The sequence below is a fragment of the Phyllostomus discolor genome, chromosome 4 (genome assembly GCF_004126475.2).
Source record: "Phyllostomus discolor isolate MPI-MPIP mPhyDis1 chromosome 4, mPhyDis1.pri.v3, whole genome shotgun sequence".
NCBI classification, from domain to species: domain Eukaryota; kingdom Metazoa; phylum Chordata; class Mammalia; order Chiroptera; family Phyllostomidae; genus Phyllostomus; species Phyllostomus discolor.
The window spans coordinates 114348873-114366529 of record NC_040906.2 but is presented as its reverse complement, the minus strand read 5'-3'; the positions used below and the strand labels follow the sequence as shown (position 1 = coordinate 114366529).

Sequence of the window (17657 nt, the reverse complement as noted above, 5' to 3'; positions counted from 1 at the left end):
CAAGGGACCTGGAACAGCCAAAACAATCTTGAAAAAGCACAATAAAGTTGGAGAACTCACGCTTCCTGATTTCAGGGAATATTACAAAAGTATAGTAATCAAAACAGTGTGGTACTGGCTTACATGCAGATCAAAGGACTAGAATTGAGAGTCTAGATTTTTGACAATGGTGTCAAAACAATTCAATGGGGAAAGAATTGTCATTTCAACAAATGATTTGAACAAATTGAAACAGCTAAGTATTCACATGCAAAAGAAAGAAGTTGGGCCTTTCTGCCTCTGATAAGCATCATTGAAGTCCCCTCTCCTGCAGTTGTCATGTTGAAGTCAGAGCCTCCCAAAGAGCTGAACAGCTACGGAATCTCTTTATTGGAGGTCCGAGCTTTGAAACAACAGATGAGGGTCTGAAGAGCAATTTTGAGCAACAGGAAATGCTCACAGACTGTGTGGTGATGAGAGATCCAAACACCAAGTGCTCCAGAGGCTTGGGTTTGTCACACATGCCACTGTGGAGGAGGTGGATGCAGGCAGGGATGCCTTGAAGGCAAGGCCACACGAGGTGGATGGAAGAGTTGTGGAACCAAAGAGGGCTGTCTCTAGAGAAGATTCTCAAGACTGGGTGCCCAGTTCACTGTGAAAAAGATTTTTGTTGGTGGCATTAAAGAAGACACTGAAGAACATCATCTAAGAGATTATTCTGAACTCTATGGGAAAATTGAAGGGATTGAAATCATAACTGACCGAGGCAATGGCAAAAAGAGAGGCTTCGTTTTTGACATTTGATGACCATGATTCCGTAGACAAGAGTGTCACTCAGATATACCCTACTGTGAATGGCCACAACTGTGGAGTAAGGGAAGCCCTATCTAAACAAGAGATGGCTAGTGCTTCATCCAGCCAAAGAGGTCGACGTGGTTCTGGAAACTTCGGAGGTGGTTGTGGAGGTGGTTTTGGTGGGAATGACAACTTTGGTCATGGAGGGAACTTCAGCGGTCGAGGTGGCTTTGGTGGCAGCTGTGGTGGTGGATATGGTGGCAGTGGGGATGATTATAATGGATTTGGTAATGATGGAAACAATTTTGGAGGTGGCAGAAGCTACAATGATTTTGGCAATTACAACAATCAGTCTTCAAATTTTGGACCCATGAAAGGAGGAAACTTTGGAGGCAGAAGCTCTGGCCCCTATGGTGGTGGAGGCCAATACTTTGTCAAACTATGAAACCAAGGTGACTATGGCAGTTCCAGCAGCAGCAGCAGTTGCTGCTGCTTATGGCAGTGGCAGAAGGTTTTAATTATTGCTAGGAAACAAAGCTTAGCAGGAGAGAAGAGCCAGAGAAGTGACAGGGAAGCTACAGGTTACAACAGATTTGTGAACTCAGCCAAGCACAGTAGTGGCAGGGCCTAGTTGCTACAAAGAAGACATGTTTTAGACAATACTCATGTGAATACTCATGGGCAAAAGACTTGAGGACTATATTTGTGACTAATTGTATAACAGGTTATGGTATTTTTCAGACTATAAGATGCACTCCCCCCACCACCAAATCTGGGAAGAATAATGGTTGTTAATGCTGTTGTTGAGTTCTGTTTACATTTACACTGGTGAAATATTATGTTATTTATGTTATTAAATATTTTACCACATTTTTTGCTTCAAAAAGCTTTTTTCCTATTCTCCTCCTCTAAAACCTAGGTATGTCTTATGGTCTGAAAATATGGTATTTTAGTTTCTGTTCTGTGGAAAGTGTAAAGCATTCCAACGAAAGATTTTTAATGTATATCTTTATTTGCACCCCTGCTGTTGATTGCTGAATGTAATAGTCTGATCATGATGCTGAATAAATGTGTCTTTAAAAAAATAAAGAAGTTGGATTCATATCTCATCATACATAAAAAATCAACTCAAAATTGATCACAGACTTAAATAAAAGAGCTAAAACTACGAAATTTTTAGAAGAAAACATAGAGTTAATCTTTATGACCTTGGGTTAGGCAGTGGTTTTCAAAAATGACACCAACAGTATGAGTGACAAAATAGATAAACTGGACTTCATTGAAATTAAAAACTCTTGTGCTGAAAAAGAATACCAACGTGAAAATGAAAAAACAATCCACAGAATTGGAGAATATATTTGCAAATCATATATTTCATATCTATAATATGTAAAGAATTCTTTCAGTTCAATAATAAAAATACAAATAGTTTCTGTTTCCAGAACAGATGGTGTAGACTCACTCTTCCCTGTTTCTCTCCTCTAAACACAACTAAAAGTCCTGTAATTAGTCAACAGATAAAAATAGGTGGATTCTAAGAGCAGGGTGGAGGAGGCAGCTGACCAGAGACCTCAAGACTTGTGACAAAACAACATGGTTGATTCCCTGAGTTTTCGTTTCATCCCCTGTTTCCCTGGGCTGGGTGTTGGGGAGGACTGTGTGGTCTGATGCACTAGCAGCAGCGATAGCAGCACGGCCGGGGCCATCCCAAACCGGCCTCTGCAGCGAGGGCACTGACAGACATTCCCCTGTGCCCTCGGTGGCAGTAACGACACAGCCCTTCGAAACCATTGTGTGTTCTTCCACTACAGTGGAATTAAATTAGAAATCAATAGCAGAAGGAAATTTGGGGACTAAAACTACAATAACCAAAATAAAAAGCTTTTTGGATGAACTCCATAGAAGATGAGGATGACAGGATCGAATTAGTAAATTTGGCAGATCAATAGAATTTTTCCAATCTGAACAACAGAGAAAAAAACAGGCTGAAATAAATTAGCAGAGCCTCAGGGATCTACATTTATACCATGTATATCATCAGAGTTCCAGAAGGAGGGAAGGAAGAGTGTGGGACTGAAACGGTATTTGAAGAAATAATGATTTAAAACTGCCCTAACTTGGCAAAAGATATAAACCTCCAGATTCCGGAAGCTGAATGAGCTCCAACTAGGAATAGATTCAAAGAAACATACACCAAGACATATCACAAGTAAATTTCTGAAAATTACAGACAAAGAAAAAAGCCTTAAAAACAGACAGGAATAATGCATTACCAATTTGAATATAGAGACAGACCTTCTCATCTTGAAACCATGGAGGTCACAATGAAATGGCACATTTTTCAAGTGCTGCAAAGGCAAATAACCCAATTCAACATTGGACAAAGGATTTGAATACACATTTATCCAAAGAAGATATACAAATGGCAAACAAACACATGAAAAGATGCTCAACATCATCAGTCATTAGGTAAATACAAATCAAAACCACAACGAGATAATATTGTACTTCATAGCATCAAAAATACAGACAAGTGACAAGTGTCAGAGAGACTGTAGAGAACACTCACACATTGCTGGTGCGTGTGTCAAATGGTACACTCGTGTTGGAAAACTTTTTGACAGTTCCTCAAAATGGTAAGTATGGAATTACCATATGATCAAGCAATTCTATTCCTGGTTACATACCGAAGAGAAATAAAAACATATGTCCACACATAAACTTGTATTTGAATATATGTAGTGGCATTGCTCATAGTAGCCAGACAATGTAAACAAATAAGATATGTATCAACCAATGAAAGGATAAACAAAGTGTGTTTCTGTACAATGGGATATTATTCAGCTATGTGAAGGAATGAAGTCCTGATGTAACTTGTTGCAGCAAGTACCACTACAACATGCACAAATCTTGAAAACACTATGCTAAATGGACCGAATACTATATGATTATGTTTCTCTGAAATGCCCAGGAAAAGAATCTATGATGACACAGAGTACATCAGTGGTTGTCTGGGGCTGCAGCGGGAGAAGAGGAGGAATGGGGAGTGTGATAAACTGAAAAATGGTTTCCCAAAGATCCCCATGTCCTAATCCCTGGAACCATTCAATATTATTCTGTATTAGTTTCAGATGTACAGCAAAGTGGTTAGACCATCATGTACTTTACAGAGTAGCCCCCCTATACTCTGAGTACCCACCTGGCTCTGCATATGTAGTTATCAGGAGATTACTGACTATATTCCTTGTGCTGTAATTTACATCTCTGTGGCTATTCTATAACTACCAGTCTGTACTGCTTAATCCCTTTACCTTTTCCACCCAGCCCCCCAACCTTCTCCCCAACAACTGTCAGTCCGTTCTCTGCATCTATGAGTCTGTTTCTATTTTGTTCATTTCTTTTGTCCTTTAGATTCCACATGTAAGTGAAGTAAAAAAATGGGTCTTTGCAGATGAGATTAAGTTAAGGATTCTGAGATGGGGAGGTTATCCTGGATTATGGGCCTGGGCACTAAATGCAATCCCACGTTTCCTCATAAGACAAAGGCTAAGGGAGATGTGAATGCACAGAGGAGAAGGTGATGTGAAGATGGAGCAGAAAGACTTTGGAGATGCTGGCCTTGAAGACTGCAGTGACAAAGGCACAAGCCATGGAGTGTTAGCACCCACCGCCATAAGCTGGAAGAGGCATGGATTCTTCCCCAGAGTCACGGGAGGAACCGCAGCCCTGCCAACCTTCATCCTGGCCCAGCGATACTATTTCAAACTTCTGGCCTCCAGAACCGTGAAAAAATAAGTTGGTGTTGTTTTAAACCCCTCACTGTGTAGTAACAGGAAACCAGTCCAGGGTTTGACTGCTGATGGACGTGGGGATATGGAGTTCCACGTTGGAGTGGAGAAAATGTTGTAGATTTGGGTTTTGGTTGTACAACTCAGTGATTATGCTAAACACCACTGAATCGTGCAGTTTAAATGAGTCAGTTTTATATTATGTGAATCATATCTCAGTAAGACTGTTAAATAAATCTTTGTGACTTTGGGTTAAGCAAAGATTTCTTAGATGTGACATGAAAAGTATGAGCCAAAAAATGGTATATTGCACTATATCAAAATTAAAAACCTTTGCTTCTGAAATATACTACTAATAAGAGGACAGACAACAGATTGGGAAAAATATTTGTAATGCACATATTTAATGAAAGAATACACCAGAATAGCCCTGGCCAGTGGCTTAGGTGGAGGGAGAGTCATCCCGCACACCAAAGGGTTGCAGGCCCCATCCCAGCTGGGGCACGTGTGGGAGACAACTGATCAACATTGCTCTTGAATCGGTGTTTCTCTCTTTCCCTCCCTCCCTTTTTCTCTAAAATCAATAAAAAACATATCCTTGGGTGAGGATTAAAAGAAAAAAAGGAATACATCAAGATATATAAAGAGCACAAACTTCAATAATAAGAAAACAAAAATGAGAAGATTTGAACAGACGCTATCTTAGAGAAGATATATTGATGGCAAATAAGCACAATAAAAGATGTCCGGTCTTCTTAGAGAAATGAAAAATAAAGCCACACTGATTACGACCACACACCTACTAGAATGGGGGTGGTCAACACCTGACAACATCAAAGTGCTACCAAGAATAGGGACCAAGTGGAGCATCGCTGGGAGAAGTGCAGAATGGTGCAGCCACACTGGGAAACAACGAGTCAGTTTTTGAAAAATTAAATGTGATCTTGCCATGTAACCCAGAAATCTCACCCTAGGTGTTTACCCAGTGAAACGTAAACTTATGTTCATACAAAAACCTGTGTACAAATATTTGTAGTGGTTTTATCTGAAATAACCCAAACTGGACACCAACCTGAATGACAGGTTCAGCTGGGATGTGGGTAAACAAGCTGTGGTACGTCCATACAACGGGATCCTACTTTGCAATAGAGAGGAACAAACTACTAAAATACCCAACACACATCTCAAATGCATTACACTAAGTGAAAGAAGCCATACTGTATCATTACATTTTTGTAATATCTAGAAAAGGCAAAACTAAAGATGGGAAAGAGAACAGATCACCGTTTGCTGGGGACTGAGGGTGGAGTGAGGGGGTGGCTGACATGGGATGCGAGGAAGCTTTAGAGGTAACGGAATGTTTCTACATGTTGATTGTGGCGGTGGTTACAAATCCCTATGGGTGTGTGAAATCCCCAGAACTTCCCACTGAAAAGAACGAATTTTATTCTGTGTAAATCAGGTTTTAATTCTTTAAATGGAAACACAGGGTTAAAAGTAGGTTGATAGTTGCTTGTATGGAAAATAATATAATAATTAATAAATAATAATACAATAATAAACTGTGTTTTGCATATTTACAAATGTAAGCCTACTTTTGCCCCACCCTGTAGAAACAGAAGAACAGTATGCTGTATTAAATTATTTTGTTAAAAAAGCCTAACATATACACATTTTTAGAGATTTTGATAAATTCTTCCAAATTTCCTTCAAGGAACACTGACTCCAGTTTATACCACCTTGGTCAGAGGAATGAGAGGGTTTGGGTTTTCAGACCCTCATTGACACCCTGTGACAGAGAGGGTGCTTCTAGGTCACTTTCCACAATGCCTCACTCAATGTGGGCACACTCCAAGGCTTTTTTTAAAAAGCATTTTATTTATTACTTTTAGGGAGAGAGAAAGGGAGGGAGAGAATCAGTGTGTGGTTGCCTCTCACACACCCCCTACTGGGGACCTGGCCTACAACCCAGGCATGTGCCTTGAATGGGAATTGAACTAGTGACCCTTTGGTTCACAGACTGGCACTTAATCCACTGAGCCACACCAGCCAGGTCACATGCCAGGGCTTTAAAAGCAATGCTGATTCCAGGTATGTGGAGTCCCTGCCACTCCAACCCAACTCCTGAAGTCATTCACTGTGCTGATGGAGGAAAGGAGGATGGAAGATACCATGTGTGTTGGGGGGCAAGATGGCCTCCGAACTCGGGATCTGAGGACTGGGGCGGCAGAGTGTTGAAAAAGGGAGGGTGGATGAAGAAAGCAGGATAGGTCTTTCTGGGAGCTGAGAGGTCCTGGAGTGACAACTGGATCTCATTCCTCTACCCCCAAGCCTAGCACACCTGTGGCATATTAGATTGTAAGAATGGACAAATTATATCAGATTGAGGAACAAATAAACGAGTAAGTTAAGAGACTAAACATTTTGGGTCAGCAAAGATAAAACTTCCTTGGTTTGGGACTTTGAGATTCAAACTCAGTTTAAGACTGTGGCCATGCGAACATGAGGACTTCTTACTGAGTCCCACCAGGGCAGAGGAGAAAGTTGGCATAGGTGAATAGGGGGAGCACACGTCGTCGGGGGCTCCACTAGGTCCCCACACCTCAAAGGAGCCAATGACACAGCTCCTGGCTGTCAGTAGTGCATCCTGATTCTCAGCTCTGGGGACTATGTGAAGGGTGGGGTCTTGGACCAAATGCTGGGTCATTTTAGCTGGAGCCCAGCGGCTGTATAGGCGAGATAGGGTTGAGCGAGAGGAAGTCGAGTGGGCTTGCCTGGGTGCTGGCTGGGGGCCAGAGCTGGGGGAAGAAGGGGCTGGGGGTGTGGTTTCTGGGGAAGAGGTGGGGGAGGGGAGGATCTGGTCTTGCTTCAGGAAGCCTGTAAGAGGCAGCAGGAGTCTCCTGAGAGCTGGTGGGTGAGTAGGCAGGTCAGTAGCACAGGTAGTGAGAAGGATAGAGCTAGGGAGGCACGTTAGCAGCAAAAAGGAGAGACAGTTTGTGTGTGTGTGTGTGTGTGTGTGTGTTGTGTGTGAGTTTGTCTCTGTGTGTGAATGTGTGTGCACGTGCCTCCACGTGTGAAAGCACAGAAGCCCCTCCCTGAACCCAAACCTTATGCTCTAAGTTTGACAATTTGTATCTTTTTTCCCTATCACCCTAACTGACAGAAATAAGATTGTGTTTGAGCATGTAGGGGGTTGTTTGTAAGTGTGAGCAGGACTGACAGTTCTGACCAGCCAGGAGTCTGTGTGTGTGTGTGTGTGTGTGTGTGTAAGGGTGAGAGAGAGCCAGAACGAATGCATTCGGTAAAGGATGAATGAATGAATGAGTGAGTGAGTGAATGAATGTGAGTTTTTAAGAAACTCCTTTGAATGTGTGTTTGTGAAAAATGTATTATCCAAGATGCCTCTCCCTGGGCACAAAGCCCCTACGTGGGATGTCTAATCCCAGAGCATTCCAGGGAAGTCTGTACCTGAGGTTCTAGAATCTTCACACCAGCACCTAGATGGAGCCCTGTCTCAGAACAGGAGGCACACTTTTTGGACCACTTTCCAGGAGAGAATCTAGACAGCGTGGGAAGTCTTCAGACCCCGTGAACCCTCCCTGGGCTGCGGGGCCCAGACTGGGTGGAGCAGCCACACCTGCCTGAAGTTTCGAGGAAGAGGGCGGAAGCAGTACCGGGCACCGCCCTCCCATAGGGTCTGCGGGCTCCTGCGGTCTGCCGTTCACAGTGGGTCCCGTGACTTTCTCACTTCCCTAAATGGGCAACTTCACTTTTACAAGTTCAGATTCTCCCCTGGCAGACCCAAGGGGTCCAGACTGCACGAGCTTGAGGCCCCGACCTTGGATCTGGGGGGCGTCCTGGCCCCCTGCTGGCCTGCGACTGTCCCAGCTGGATGGAGCCATGGCCCCCACGTTGTACTGCTGCTCTTCCTCCTCTGGCTCCAGGGCTGCGTTTCAGGTGAGCAGTGGGTGGGCTGGCTGGGGGGCGGGCGGGGGCGTATGGCCTTTTCCTGGACCCTCCCAACGGGCTATTTCTTGCCCAATGATCTTGTTTAATATTTTGTGGAGTTGGAGGAGGGGGAGGAGGAGCTTGGGTTGGCCTAAGCAGCTCCTTACCAGGGACCAATGAGAAGCTTCCATCCTAATACCTGGCCCCAGGCAAAGCTCCCCGAGGTCTCACAGAGCTCTGGACCTTCTCTGTGTGGCTTCCTCATGACCTCTGACAAGGGACGCTCGAGTTCCTCACACAAAGAACCTCTTCCCTTGACCTCTGTCAGGAAGGCCCGTTTATTGTTACAGGAATCATTGCATCATGTGTGCGTGCTTTGAACTTGCTTTTTCTCAGAAGGCGGATGCCACTACCCGCTGTTCAGAGTGGAAGCAATCCCTGAGGTCCTCTCCAAACCCACAGACACGAATGTTCTTCAAAGGGGGAGGGGGTCACCCAATCCTGCCTCCTTCGCTGCCATAGCAACCAAGTTACCACTTCCTGATCAGTTCTGGGCATGGTGGGGGTTGGCAAAACGTACTCCTCACCACCTGTGAGGGGCTAGGTAGTGGATGGGAATGAACACAGTACCCCAGAGACCCTTTTCCAAGGTCACCCCACTCCCGCACCTCTCCCAGATATACCCCTCTCTGTGCCAGGGCAGAAGAATGTCTCCTGTCCTGCGCCATCCTGGGGTCCCCCCAAACCTCCCATCCTCCAAATAACTGAGCTGGATCATCCTATTTAGTTTGCGTGGGACAAAGTGATGCTCACTCAGAGAGGGTGTTTCCCTACTCCAAGCCTCAACTACAGTGGCAGCTGGGTTGGAAACTGAGGCAGATCTCTTAGGTGCCAGGCCCTTAGTTATCAGCTCTGGGCTCTAGTACAGAAGTCTGGAGCTACCTGCATTTGGGAAAAGGAAGTATGCATTGAGCACCTACTATATTCAAGGCACTGTACTGGGGTATAGTTCTCATAGCCAACCTGATCTGTTCATGTGGTAGAATCAGAGTTTGAACCTGTGTTTATTTAGACTCCAAAATGTGTGCTCTGTTCTGTCCTACGGGGGAGTAACTTGTGTGTACTGCTTGTTTGTGGAAGACTCTAGTGTGTGAGGGAGCAAGTGCTGAGCTCATGGCAGGCAGAGGGGTCGAGGGACCCCCACCTCTCTCTCTCCCCTGTCCCCTGATTCAACCACCCCGACCTAGTTCTACTCTCTCCCTGCCAGACTGTGGATCATAAAGTGCACAGACCACATCCATCTTACTCCTAGGCATAAAATGCAACGTGTTGGAAATGAACAGTGGATAATTGTAGAATTCTTTGGCTTGCACTCTGATGAAAGTTTCTGTGCACTTTGGGGCATATTCAACCTATGGGTTTTAAGTAGCTAGGATATTTTAAAATTAAACACTACCTAAATGAGCCAATGCAACTTGCTATTTAAAATATATATATATATGGTGAGGTCAGATCTTCTTATCCATTAGGTTGTTGTGCTCTGGAATGTCATAGCTTAAAGACCTGTGTTTGCCTTTGTGTGTCTGTCTTATTGAGGTCAAGTCCTGGATCTTGCCCATGAGACTCTGAAGATGGGGCTTGTCATGTTCCCATCAGATTAGAAAATGCCATTAAGAAAGGGGCCTGCCTCTCCCCCCTCAAACTGGGGCAGCATCCCTCTGAGTAGGGCTGTTTCTCCCTCAGACTGTGAATCTCATGCCACAGGGTGATATCCACCTCCTCTCCATTCACCATGAGTTTCAAGTTTCAAGATGTCACCTTCTTCCTCTCTTGCCAGACCTTGCTCAACATGGCATGTCTCCACAGGTGCTCCTGCGAGAACGTGTACTCCAAAGTGCAGCATTACGAAGGGGAGACCCTGTCTGTGCAGTGCTCCTACAAGAGCCCGCAAAAAACATGTGGAGGGCAAGGTTTGGTGCAAAATCCGGAAGAAGAAGTGTGAGCCTGGGTTTACCCGGGTCTGGGTGCAGGGGCCGCGCTACTTGCTTGCAGGACGATGCCCAGGCCAAGGTGGTCAACATCACCATGGTGGCCCTCAGGCGCCAGGACTCAGGCCGCTACTGGTGCATGCGCAACAGCTCCGGAACCCTTTACCCTCTGATGGGCTTCCAGCTGGAAGTGTCTCCAGGTGAGCAGGCCTGCTGGGGCACTGGGATGGTGGGGGGTGTCCTTCCTGCCCTGCACTCCACAAACATCGCATATACTGAGAATAATAATCCTTCAGTGGGCATGTTGCACAGTGGGGCTTTCACAGGCTGCTTCATGAACATTATTGTCACCACTTTGTAGATGAAGAAAATGAGGTCTAAAACCACCTATGTGCCTCTGACCTTGTCCAAGATAACAGAGCTAGCAAGCAGCAACAGTGAGATTTGAACTCAGGACTCTCTGCTTTGTTTTCTTCAGTCTTCTGTTTAATATATGTACATTGAGCCCCGATTAAGTGCCAGCCACTATTCTAGACCCTGAGGATACAGTGATGAGCAAAAACAGACACAGTTCTGCCTTAGGGGAGATGACGGGCAACAGCAGATCATCAGACAATAACTGCAGATGACAACTGATGTTCTTCAGCAAATAAAACAGTGCAATAGACTAGAAAGTAACTCAGTGGCGGGGGGAGTTGCTGAAGTGCCAGGGTTCAGAGAAGGCCTCCTTGAGCAGATGTCATCAAGCAAAGTCCTAAGTGATGAGAGCTTTCTAGCTCTGTTGAAATGTAGGTAGTTCAAAGTTCATTCCAGGTGGGGAGAAATGCATGTGCAAGGGCCCTGTGGTGAGGAGCTAGGGTTGTATAAAACAGGCCTGTGTGGCTGTCCATACTGAGTGTGGGGCAGAACAATAGGAGATGAGGTTGGAGAGTCAAACAGTAGCCCTAAAGTCCACGATAAAGGAGTTTGAGGTTTTATCCTAAGTATAATAGTTATTGTAGAGCTTACTGGGATATGTTCTGACTTATCTTTAAGACATTAATGGCTGCTGTGTAGAGGATCATGGAGGGGTAAGCGAATGGGCAGAGAAAAACTGTGGGCATCCTGGTTGGAAATGACAGTGTCTTGGAATAGGATGTGGTCCCTGGAGGTGGAAAAAAGTGGAGGGGCTCCAATTTATGATGGTCAGAATCCTGCCCTCCCTGTACGTCTTTGAAGTTAGACTGGATTTGCTCATGTGGGAGGTGAGCAAAAGCAAAACATCAAGGATGACCTCAAAGTGTGCCATTTCATCAGCAAGGCGGATGGTGGTACTATGGACTGGGTAGGGTAGATCTGACAGAGGAGACATTTTGGAGGAGAAAAATGAAGAGTTCTATTTTATCATGTTACCTTTAAGATACCTCCTAGAGCCTCACATGAAGAAAGGAAGCAGGCAGTTGATGTATCATCCTGAAGCTCAGGTGAGAGATCAGAGTTGGGGATATATTGAAAGTATCTCTATAAGACAGTTTAAAGTCAAGGGTATTACAGAAATCTGTAGAGACAGAAAGTAGATTAATGAATGCTTAGGGCTGAGGGGTAATGGCAACGGGTGAGGAGTTTCTTCTGAGATGATGAAAGTATTCTAACTTTGACTGTGGCGATGGCGATGTGACTCTGTGAGTTTACTAAAAATCATTTAATTTGACACTGCAAATGGGTATGTTATCAGAGATGTAAATTATATCTTGATAAAGTTCTTAAGAATTCAAGAAGATATAAGCTCTCCGTTGAGTGTAGAAAAAGAAGAGAGGGCCAAGAACCTAGCCCCAAGGTCCTCCTGTGCTCATGGATAGGAAAGGGTGAATGGCCAGCGAAAGAGCCTGGGAAAAGGAGCCAATGGTTCTGAAGTTCATTACCCATTCTTCTCTGTTCCCCCAACGCAACTGCATCCCCCGTCTTCTGTTGGGTCTGGACGAGGCCAACTGTTCTCTCTAAGATGCGGAGCTCAATCTCCTTCCTCCACTCTCCACCTCTAATTTAGTCCCAGGGAAGTGGTTGAAACCAGTTTACTGAAGTTTTAACTTGTAGGGACACAAACATGAATTTGGCATTGTACACTCCCATTGTCCAATCTCACTTTGCATCTCTTAATGACAATTTGGGCAGATTCCAAATTTGCAGACCATTTCATTTACTAGAAGATAAAAAATCATCAGCCCAATTAAAACCTAGAATCATCTAGCAATATATGCTCTGTTTTACTCCTCCTTGAAGACCAGGTTTCATGGCCCAAGCCACCTGAAATGGCAAAGAGGAGTAGCCCGCTGCCTAACTCCTTCCCCTTCATCACTGGAGGCGGGGAAGTGGGTTTCTCTTAGTCATCTTTTCCTTGTTTCCCCCTCACCCCAACTCCTTGGTGTACTGGGGCAGGAATGAAGGTTGTGTGGCTTCACTGACCCTTGTTAGATTCTCTTTGTGTTGGGTGTCACTTCTTTTCTGCCCAGCCCTGTGAGGTCCTCTATGAAGAGGGTGTCTAAATGGCTCTCCCAAGGTGCCTATATGTGAGCTCTTTGAAGAGTCCTTTGGTCCTGCCCACTGCTCAGTAGGATGATGATGTGGGAGATCTGGCTCCAGGTCAGCCCCATGCCCACCCTCAGCAATGCCACTTGTTCTGGGTTTTCCTTGCCCCAGAAAAAAGGGCTCCTTCCATGGTGACCCCTGGCCCTCAGGAATGGATCCTTGCCATGCACAGTCGAGGGATGCAGCAGCCTTCTCCAACCCCCTGCCATCTCTCTCCGGTTTCCTTGTTCCCAGCAGAGAAAGACCCAACACTGCCCCCTAGATTGGACCTCAGAATTACAACTCCTTATCCTTGACCTTCCAAACAGCAGCCTTCTTTTCAGAAAATGGAGTGGTAAAGGTCTGGGCTGATGGATGAGAGTAGGAGGGCTGGTATCTCTTAGAAACCCCCCGAGGAAGGTGTCTGACCCTGCTGCTTGTGGAATTCTTTGGAATCTAGGCCCTTGATGCTTCTTTGTCCTCATCTCTGGACCCTCGTCATTAATTATGGAGTAACTGGAAAAACCTCACTCCAGCATCACAGTAGAGAAATCTCTTTGACCCACAGAAATGAGGAGGGTCCAGAAATGACAAAAAAGTTGGGGATGGGGCCCAACTCTTTGGCCCAACTCTGGACCCAGGAGGCCTGGTGGGCAAGGCTAAAGAAATTGTGAAGGTCTCTTCCTTCTTTAACTGTGCCTACTTCTTCTTCCTGACATCACCCTCTGAACAAATGCACACCTGGTCCCTCAGCAGAGCAGAATTGTAGGTCTCAGTTCAGGAGGGGAGACGAGGACAGGCCCCACCCCAGCCTCCAGACAGCCAGGTGGGTTGCCAGGATCTGTTCCCAGCACCGAGGCCCCTAACTCACTGTAATGTTCCTCCCTCTCTGGTCCCTCAGTCCCCACAATGGAAAGAAATACTCCTCTTACACAGCTGGCCAACATCCTCAAGGGTAAAATTGTCGTCTCAACCGGCCGAGCCCCCACCTCAGGCTCTGATGCCTCTTTCACCACCAGTATGAGGATGTTCACACCTGGAGTCCTCACCTTGGACAGACTTTTGCCCTCCACTGCCTCAGAGACCATCCGACTGAGCTCCGTGGCAGGCTACAGCTTCACCAGCCCCTCCACCCTGGGGCCCAGAAGGGCCAAGGGGCTCCAGACTGTGACTGCACCTCCTGGCAATGCCAGAACCTCCTCAGCTGGCCCCGTGTCCATCTCCACTAAGGCCGGCCACCTGCGCACCAGATCGCCCACCACGAGAACATGCCACACCAGCAGATCTCTCCTCAACAAATTATCCCCCATCAGGTACCCATGGGTCTGGGGGCTGAATGACATTTTACCAGGCAGGCAACGGTTCTCAGTGCCTCAAGATGCAAATGTATAGCAGACCTTCCCCTTTCGCCCACCCCTTCCCGTAAGGGCAGGGGAGGGGTCAGCACAAGGGTTTGTGGATGGAGAGGAGAGGGTAGGGACAAGACAGGGTGGTGGCCTGGAAAATGGGGAATGGAGGATGTTTTATTTTGGGTTCTGCCAGAAGCAGGCTCTGAGACCAAGATTCACATCATATTTGGAACACAGGGAGAGCATGGAGAAGGGAGACAGGGAGAGGAAGGAAGGCAGCTGATAGAGTGCTTAACCCAGGCACTGCCACTGCGGGTGGTGAGAACGCAGCCCCAATGGGGAACTGGGGGCTCCAGTGTCAAGCAACCACCTGAATGGCAAGAGAGCTGGGGTATTTATATACCCACTCCTGTTGTTCATCGGTAGAGGGCCACCAGCCATGTGTGGCCAGTGACAAAAGAAAGTCCTCAGGCCAAAAAAAAAAAAAAAAAGAAGAAGAAGAAGAAACACACACACACACACACACACACATGAATGGAGGTGCTGACATCAGGTACACATGGAAGTGATACAGGCAAGGGATACAGGCAGGACACCTACAGCATCTGTTACAGAGGACCAAGGTGCTAAGGGACATCCTCTATCACTGTGACAGAATAAGGACTTTTATCTTTTCTGTCACAAATGGGGGTCTCTTAGAGTCTGGGTCTTCAACAATGAGCAGATTTGGGGGAATAGAGGAGGGGTGCTCCCCTCCGTCTGTCAACGTCCTCCCCTGAGCTCTGAGTGCCTCACTTCCTTCTCCCACAGCTGAGTCCTCAAGAAAGAGACCATCGCTCCCTGCGGGGCCATCAGGGTTTCCCCTCTTCTGAGTCCTCACGTGTGGTGTGCAGAAAGACGTGGGTCGAGGTGGGGGAACCTGGTGCTCACCTCCCCACTCTGTCCCGCCTTCTCAGGCACCAGGACTCCAACCCCATTGTGCTCGTGGGGGTGCTGGCCTTCCTCTTGGTGTCTGTGACGGTGATCGTGGCCTATGGGCTCTGGAAGAAGAGACACATGGGAAGTGAGTAGAGTCCGTCCTCCCAGGCTCCTGAGGGCACAGCCCTGGGGGCTTGACACACTTTCCACAGCGCCTGAGTGTGGATGGTCCCCAGGCGGTATATCCTCACCTGTGTCCAGCCAGGAGGACTGTGAGGCACCCAGGTGAGGGAGGAGGGTGGGCAGGCAAGTGCAGCATTACCCTGGGGCTGACCTGGTGGGCAGTGGAGGCATGGCCAGGAGACGGGCTGCACTAGCCCAGGAGTGCAGGGCATGGTGAGTAGGAGCCCACCCTTCTTCAACTCTCTCCCTGGTCCTCACAGGCTACAGCATGTGCAGGGACCCTGTTCGACCCTGGAGGGATCCACCTGGAAGACCGGAGCCTCCTTGGAAGCCTGCTTGGTTTAAGGCCACTTACAGAGTGGGGGAGCTTCTCCCAGAGGGACCCCAGGAGGCTGTAAGAGGAGTGCAGATGAGGACCTGTCTGGATTGGAGCCAGGTTGGGGGGTGAGGATGTATGCAATGCTGGGCTCAAGCCTTCCCTAACCAGAGGCTGCACTTCACCTGCTCAGTTCCCCTGGGCTGCCAGGAGCCTGGGGAGAGGCCCAGAGTGGTGGGCACCATGCAGCAAGTCCCAGGGGAGGCCACTGAGGGGATTCTGCTTAGAGCCACAGCTGACAGGGGCCCAACTGGGTGGTGCTGTTTATAGACAGAGCCTCAGCTCCCATCGGCTCAGAACCCCTGCTGTCAGGCTGAGGGGAGGGCGAGTGGGGTGGGGTGGAGAGCTGTCCTCTCTCCACCAGGACCCTATGTCCTCAGCTTCCTTCTGCTCCCCTCAAGCTTCCCCATGAACTTAAGGAAGAGTTTCAGAGGCAGCCGGTGTTCCAACGGCTGGCCCTGGAGGAGAAGGAACAGTGAATAAGAACTGGGGGTCCCCATAGGCATCAGCAGCAGGGGATCTCAGAGCTGTCCAAGCCTGCATCCCCTGAGTCATGTGTCCCTCTGACCCACTTCTGATAATGCCCTGCCCTGACTTTGGCTGCTTGTCCCTCAAGTCCTGGGAGCCAGCAGAGCCTGCCCTCTCACTGCTGCCACCTGCTGGCCAGATCCTCCTGTTACAGCTGTGATGGACAGCTGAGAGCCCCCTCCTCAGCAGCAGGACCAGCCTGTCCCCAGACTGGGGTTCAGAGGCTGAACTCAGGCTGTCTCTTCCAGTTCCTACACCTGGACTCCAGGTCTGAGCTCTTGCAGGAGACTGAGGGACCTCCAGGTTCCACTGAACAGGGGACTGCAGCTCAGAGAAAAGGGGATTGGCACCCCCCAACTTCAGAGTCTGGTTTTCTCCTGGGAAGAGAGGAGCCACTGTGACACAGCAGACAACTCAGAGCCGAAGACAGCCTGGAGGGCTGCCTGGTAGGGGTGGGGTGAGGTTGGGCAGATAGAGCCCAGGAACCTGGGCTCAATTGCCTGAGTCGTCTGCCCCTGCCTCACAGGCTCCTGAGCTCAGACTTGGCGTCTTCTACAGGGAAAGCTGGAGAATATGGGCTGCATTCATCCCCCGAAGAGTGGGGGGCCACCAGCCTGGAGTAACTGAGAAAGCACCTGGGGATAATTGTGGCATCTCTACTCTCTGCCCTGGGTCAGGGACCTCCCAAGTGGGATAGCATGTGCTAGAGGCAGGAGACGCAGCCAGAGCCTTAGTGGGGCCACTCCAAGATGATTTGGGGAGAGAGGAGGGGACAGGGGGTATTCCTATGGGACCTTAGGGAGGAGGCACCTCTTCCCCATGTCCATGAGAGGGCACTAGCAGGCAGACTCAGATTGAGGAACTGCCTGGCCCGTGTCTGGTACACATGTGTGTGCACACGTGCACACACACACACACACACTGACATCTGTCCTCCCTATCAGGAAGGTGTGGCCACCACCTGGCAGTAACTGGGAGCAGGTTTAACTCACCTGAAGGAAAATGGGTCCCTGAGAGCTCAGCTCCATCTTGATCCTTCAACCAGCATGACTGCCCTGCTTCCCGTGTGAGTGGGGCGCCCCTGGGAGAGCGCTGCAGAGGGCTGAGACCGGGACCCAGGGGGCCTGGGCTGCCCGCTGCTCCTGTGTGACCCTGTGCAAGCCACTACCCCTGGTGGGCCTCATTTTTCCTCTCCTGTGAAAGAGGACACTAATTCCTACCTCGAGACTTTTCAGAATAAAATAAAAGAATGTGAACTTTA

At 47.8% G+C, this 17657-nt stretch overlaps 1 protein-coding gene and 1 pseudogene across 1 annotated transcript; both read left to right on the top strand.

Annotated features, from left to right (window-relative positions):
- Positions 1-318: 318 nt before the first annotated feature.
- Positions 319-1383, top strand: LOC114494752 (annotated as a pseudogene).
- Positions 1384-8077: 6694 nt separating this feature from the next.
- On the top strand, positions 8078-17657 carry TREML2 (triggering receptor expressed on myeloid cells like 2). The gene is made up of 6 exons (XM_036024087.1): positions 8078-8519; positions 10377-10698; positions 13944-14355; positions 15348-15454; positions 15753-15936; positions 16645-17657. The coding sequence occupies exons 1-6, from the start codon at positions 8319-8321 to the stop codon at positions 16844-16846; spliced, it is 1428 nt and encodes a 475-aa protein (XP_035879980.1). The 5' UTR covers positions 8078-8318; the 3' UTR covers positions 16847-17657.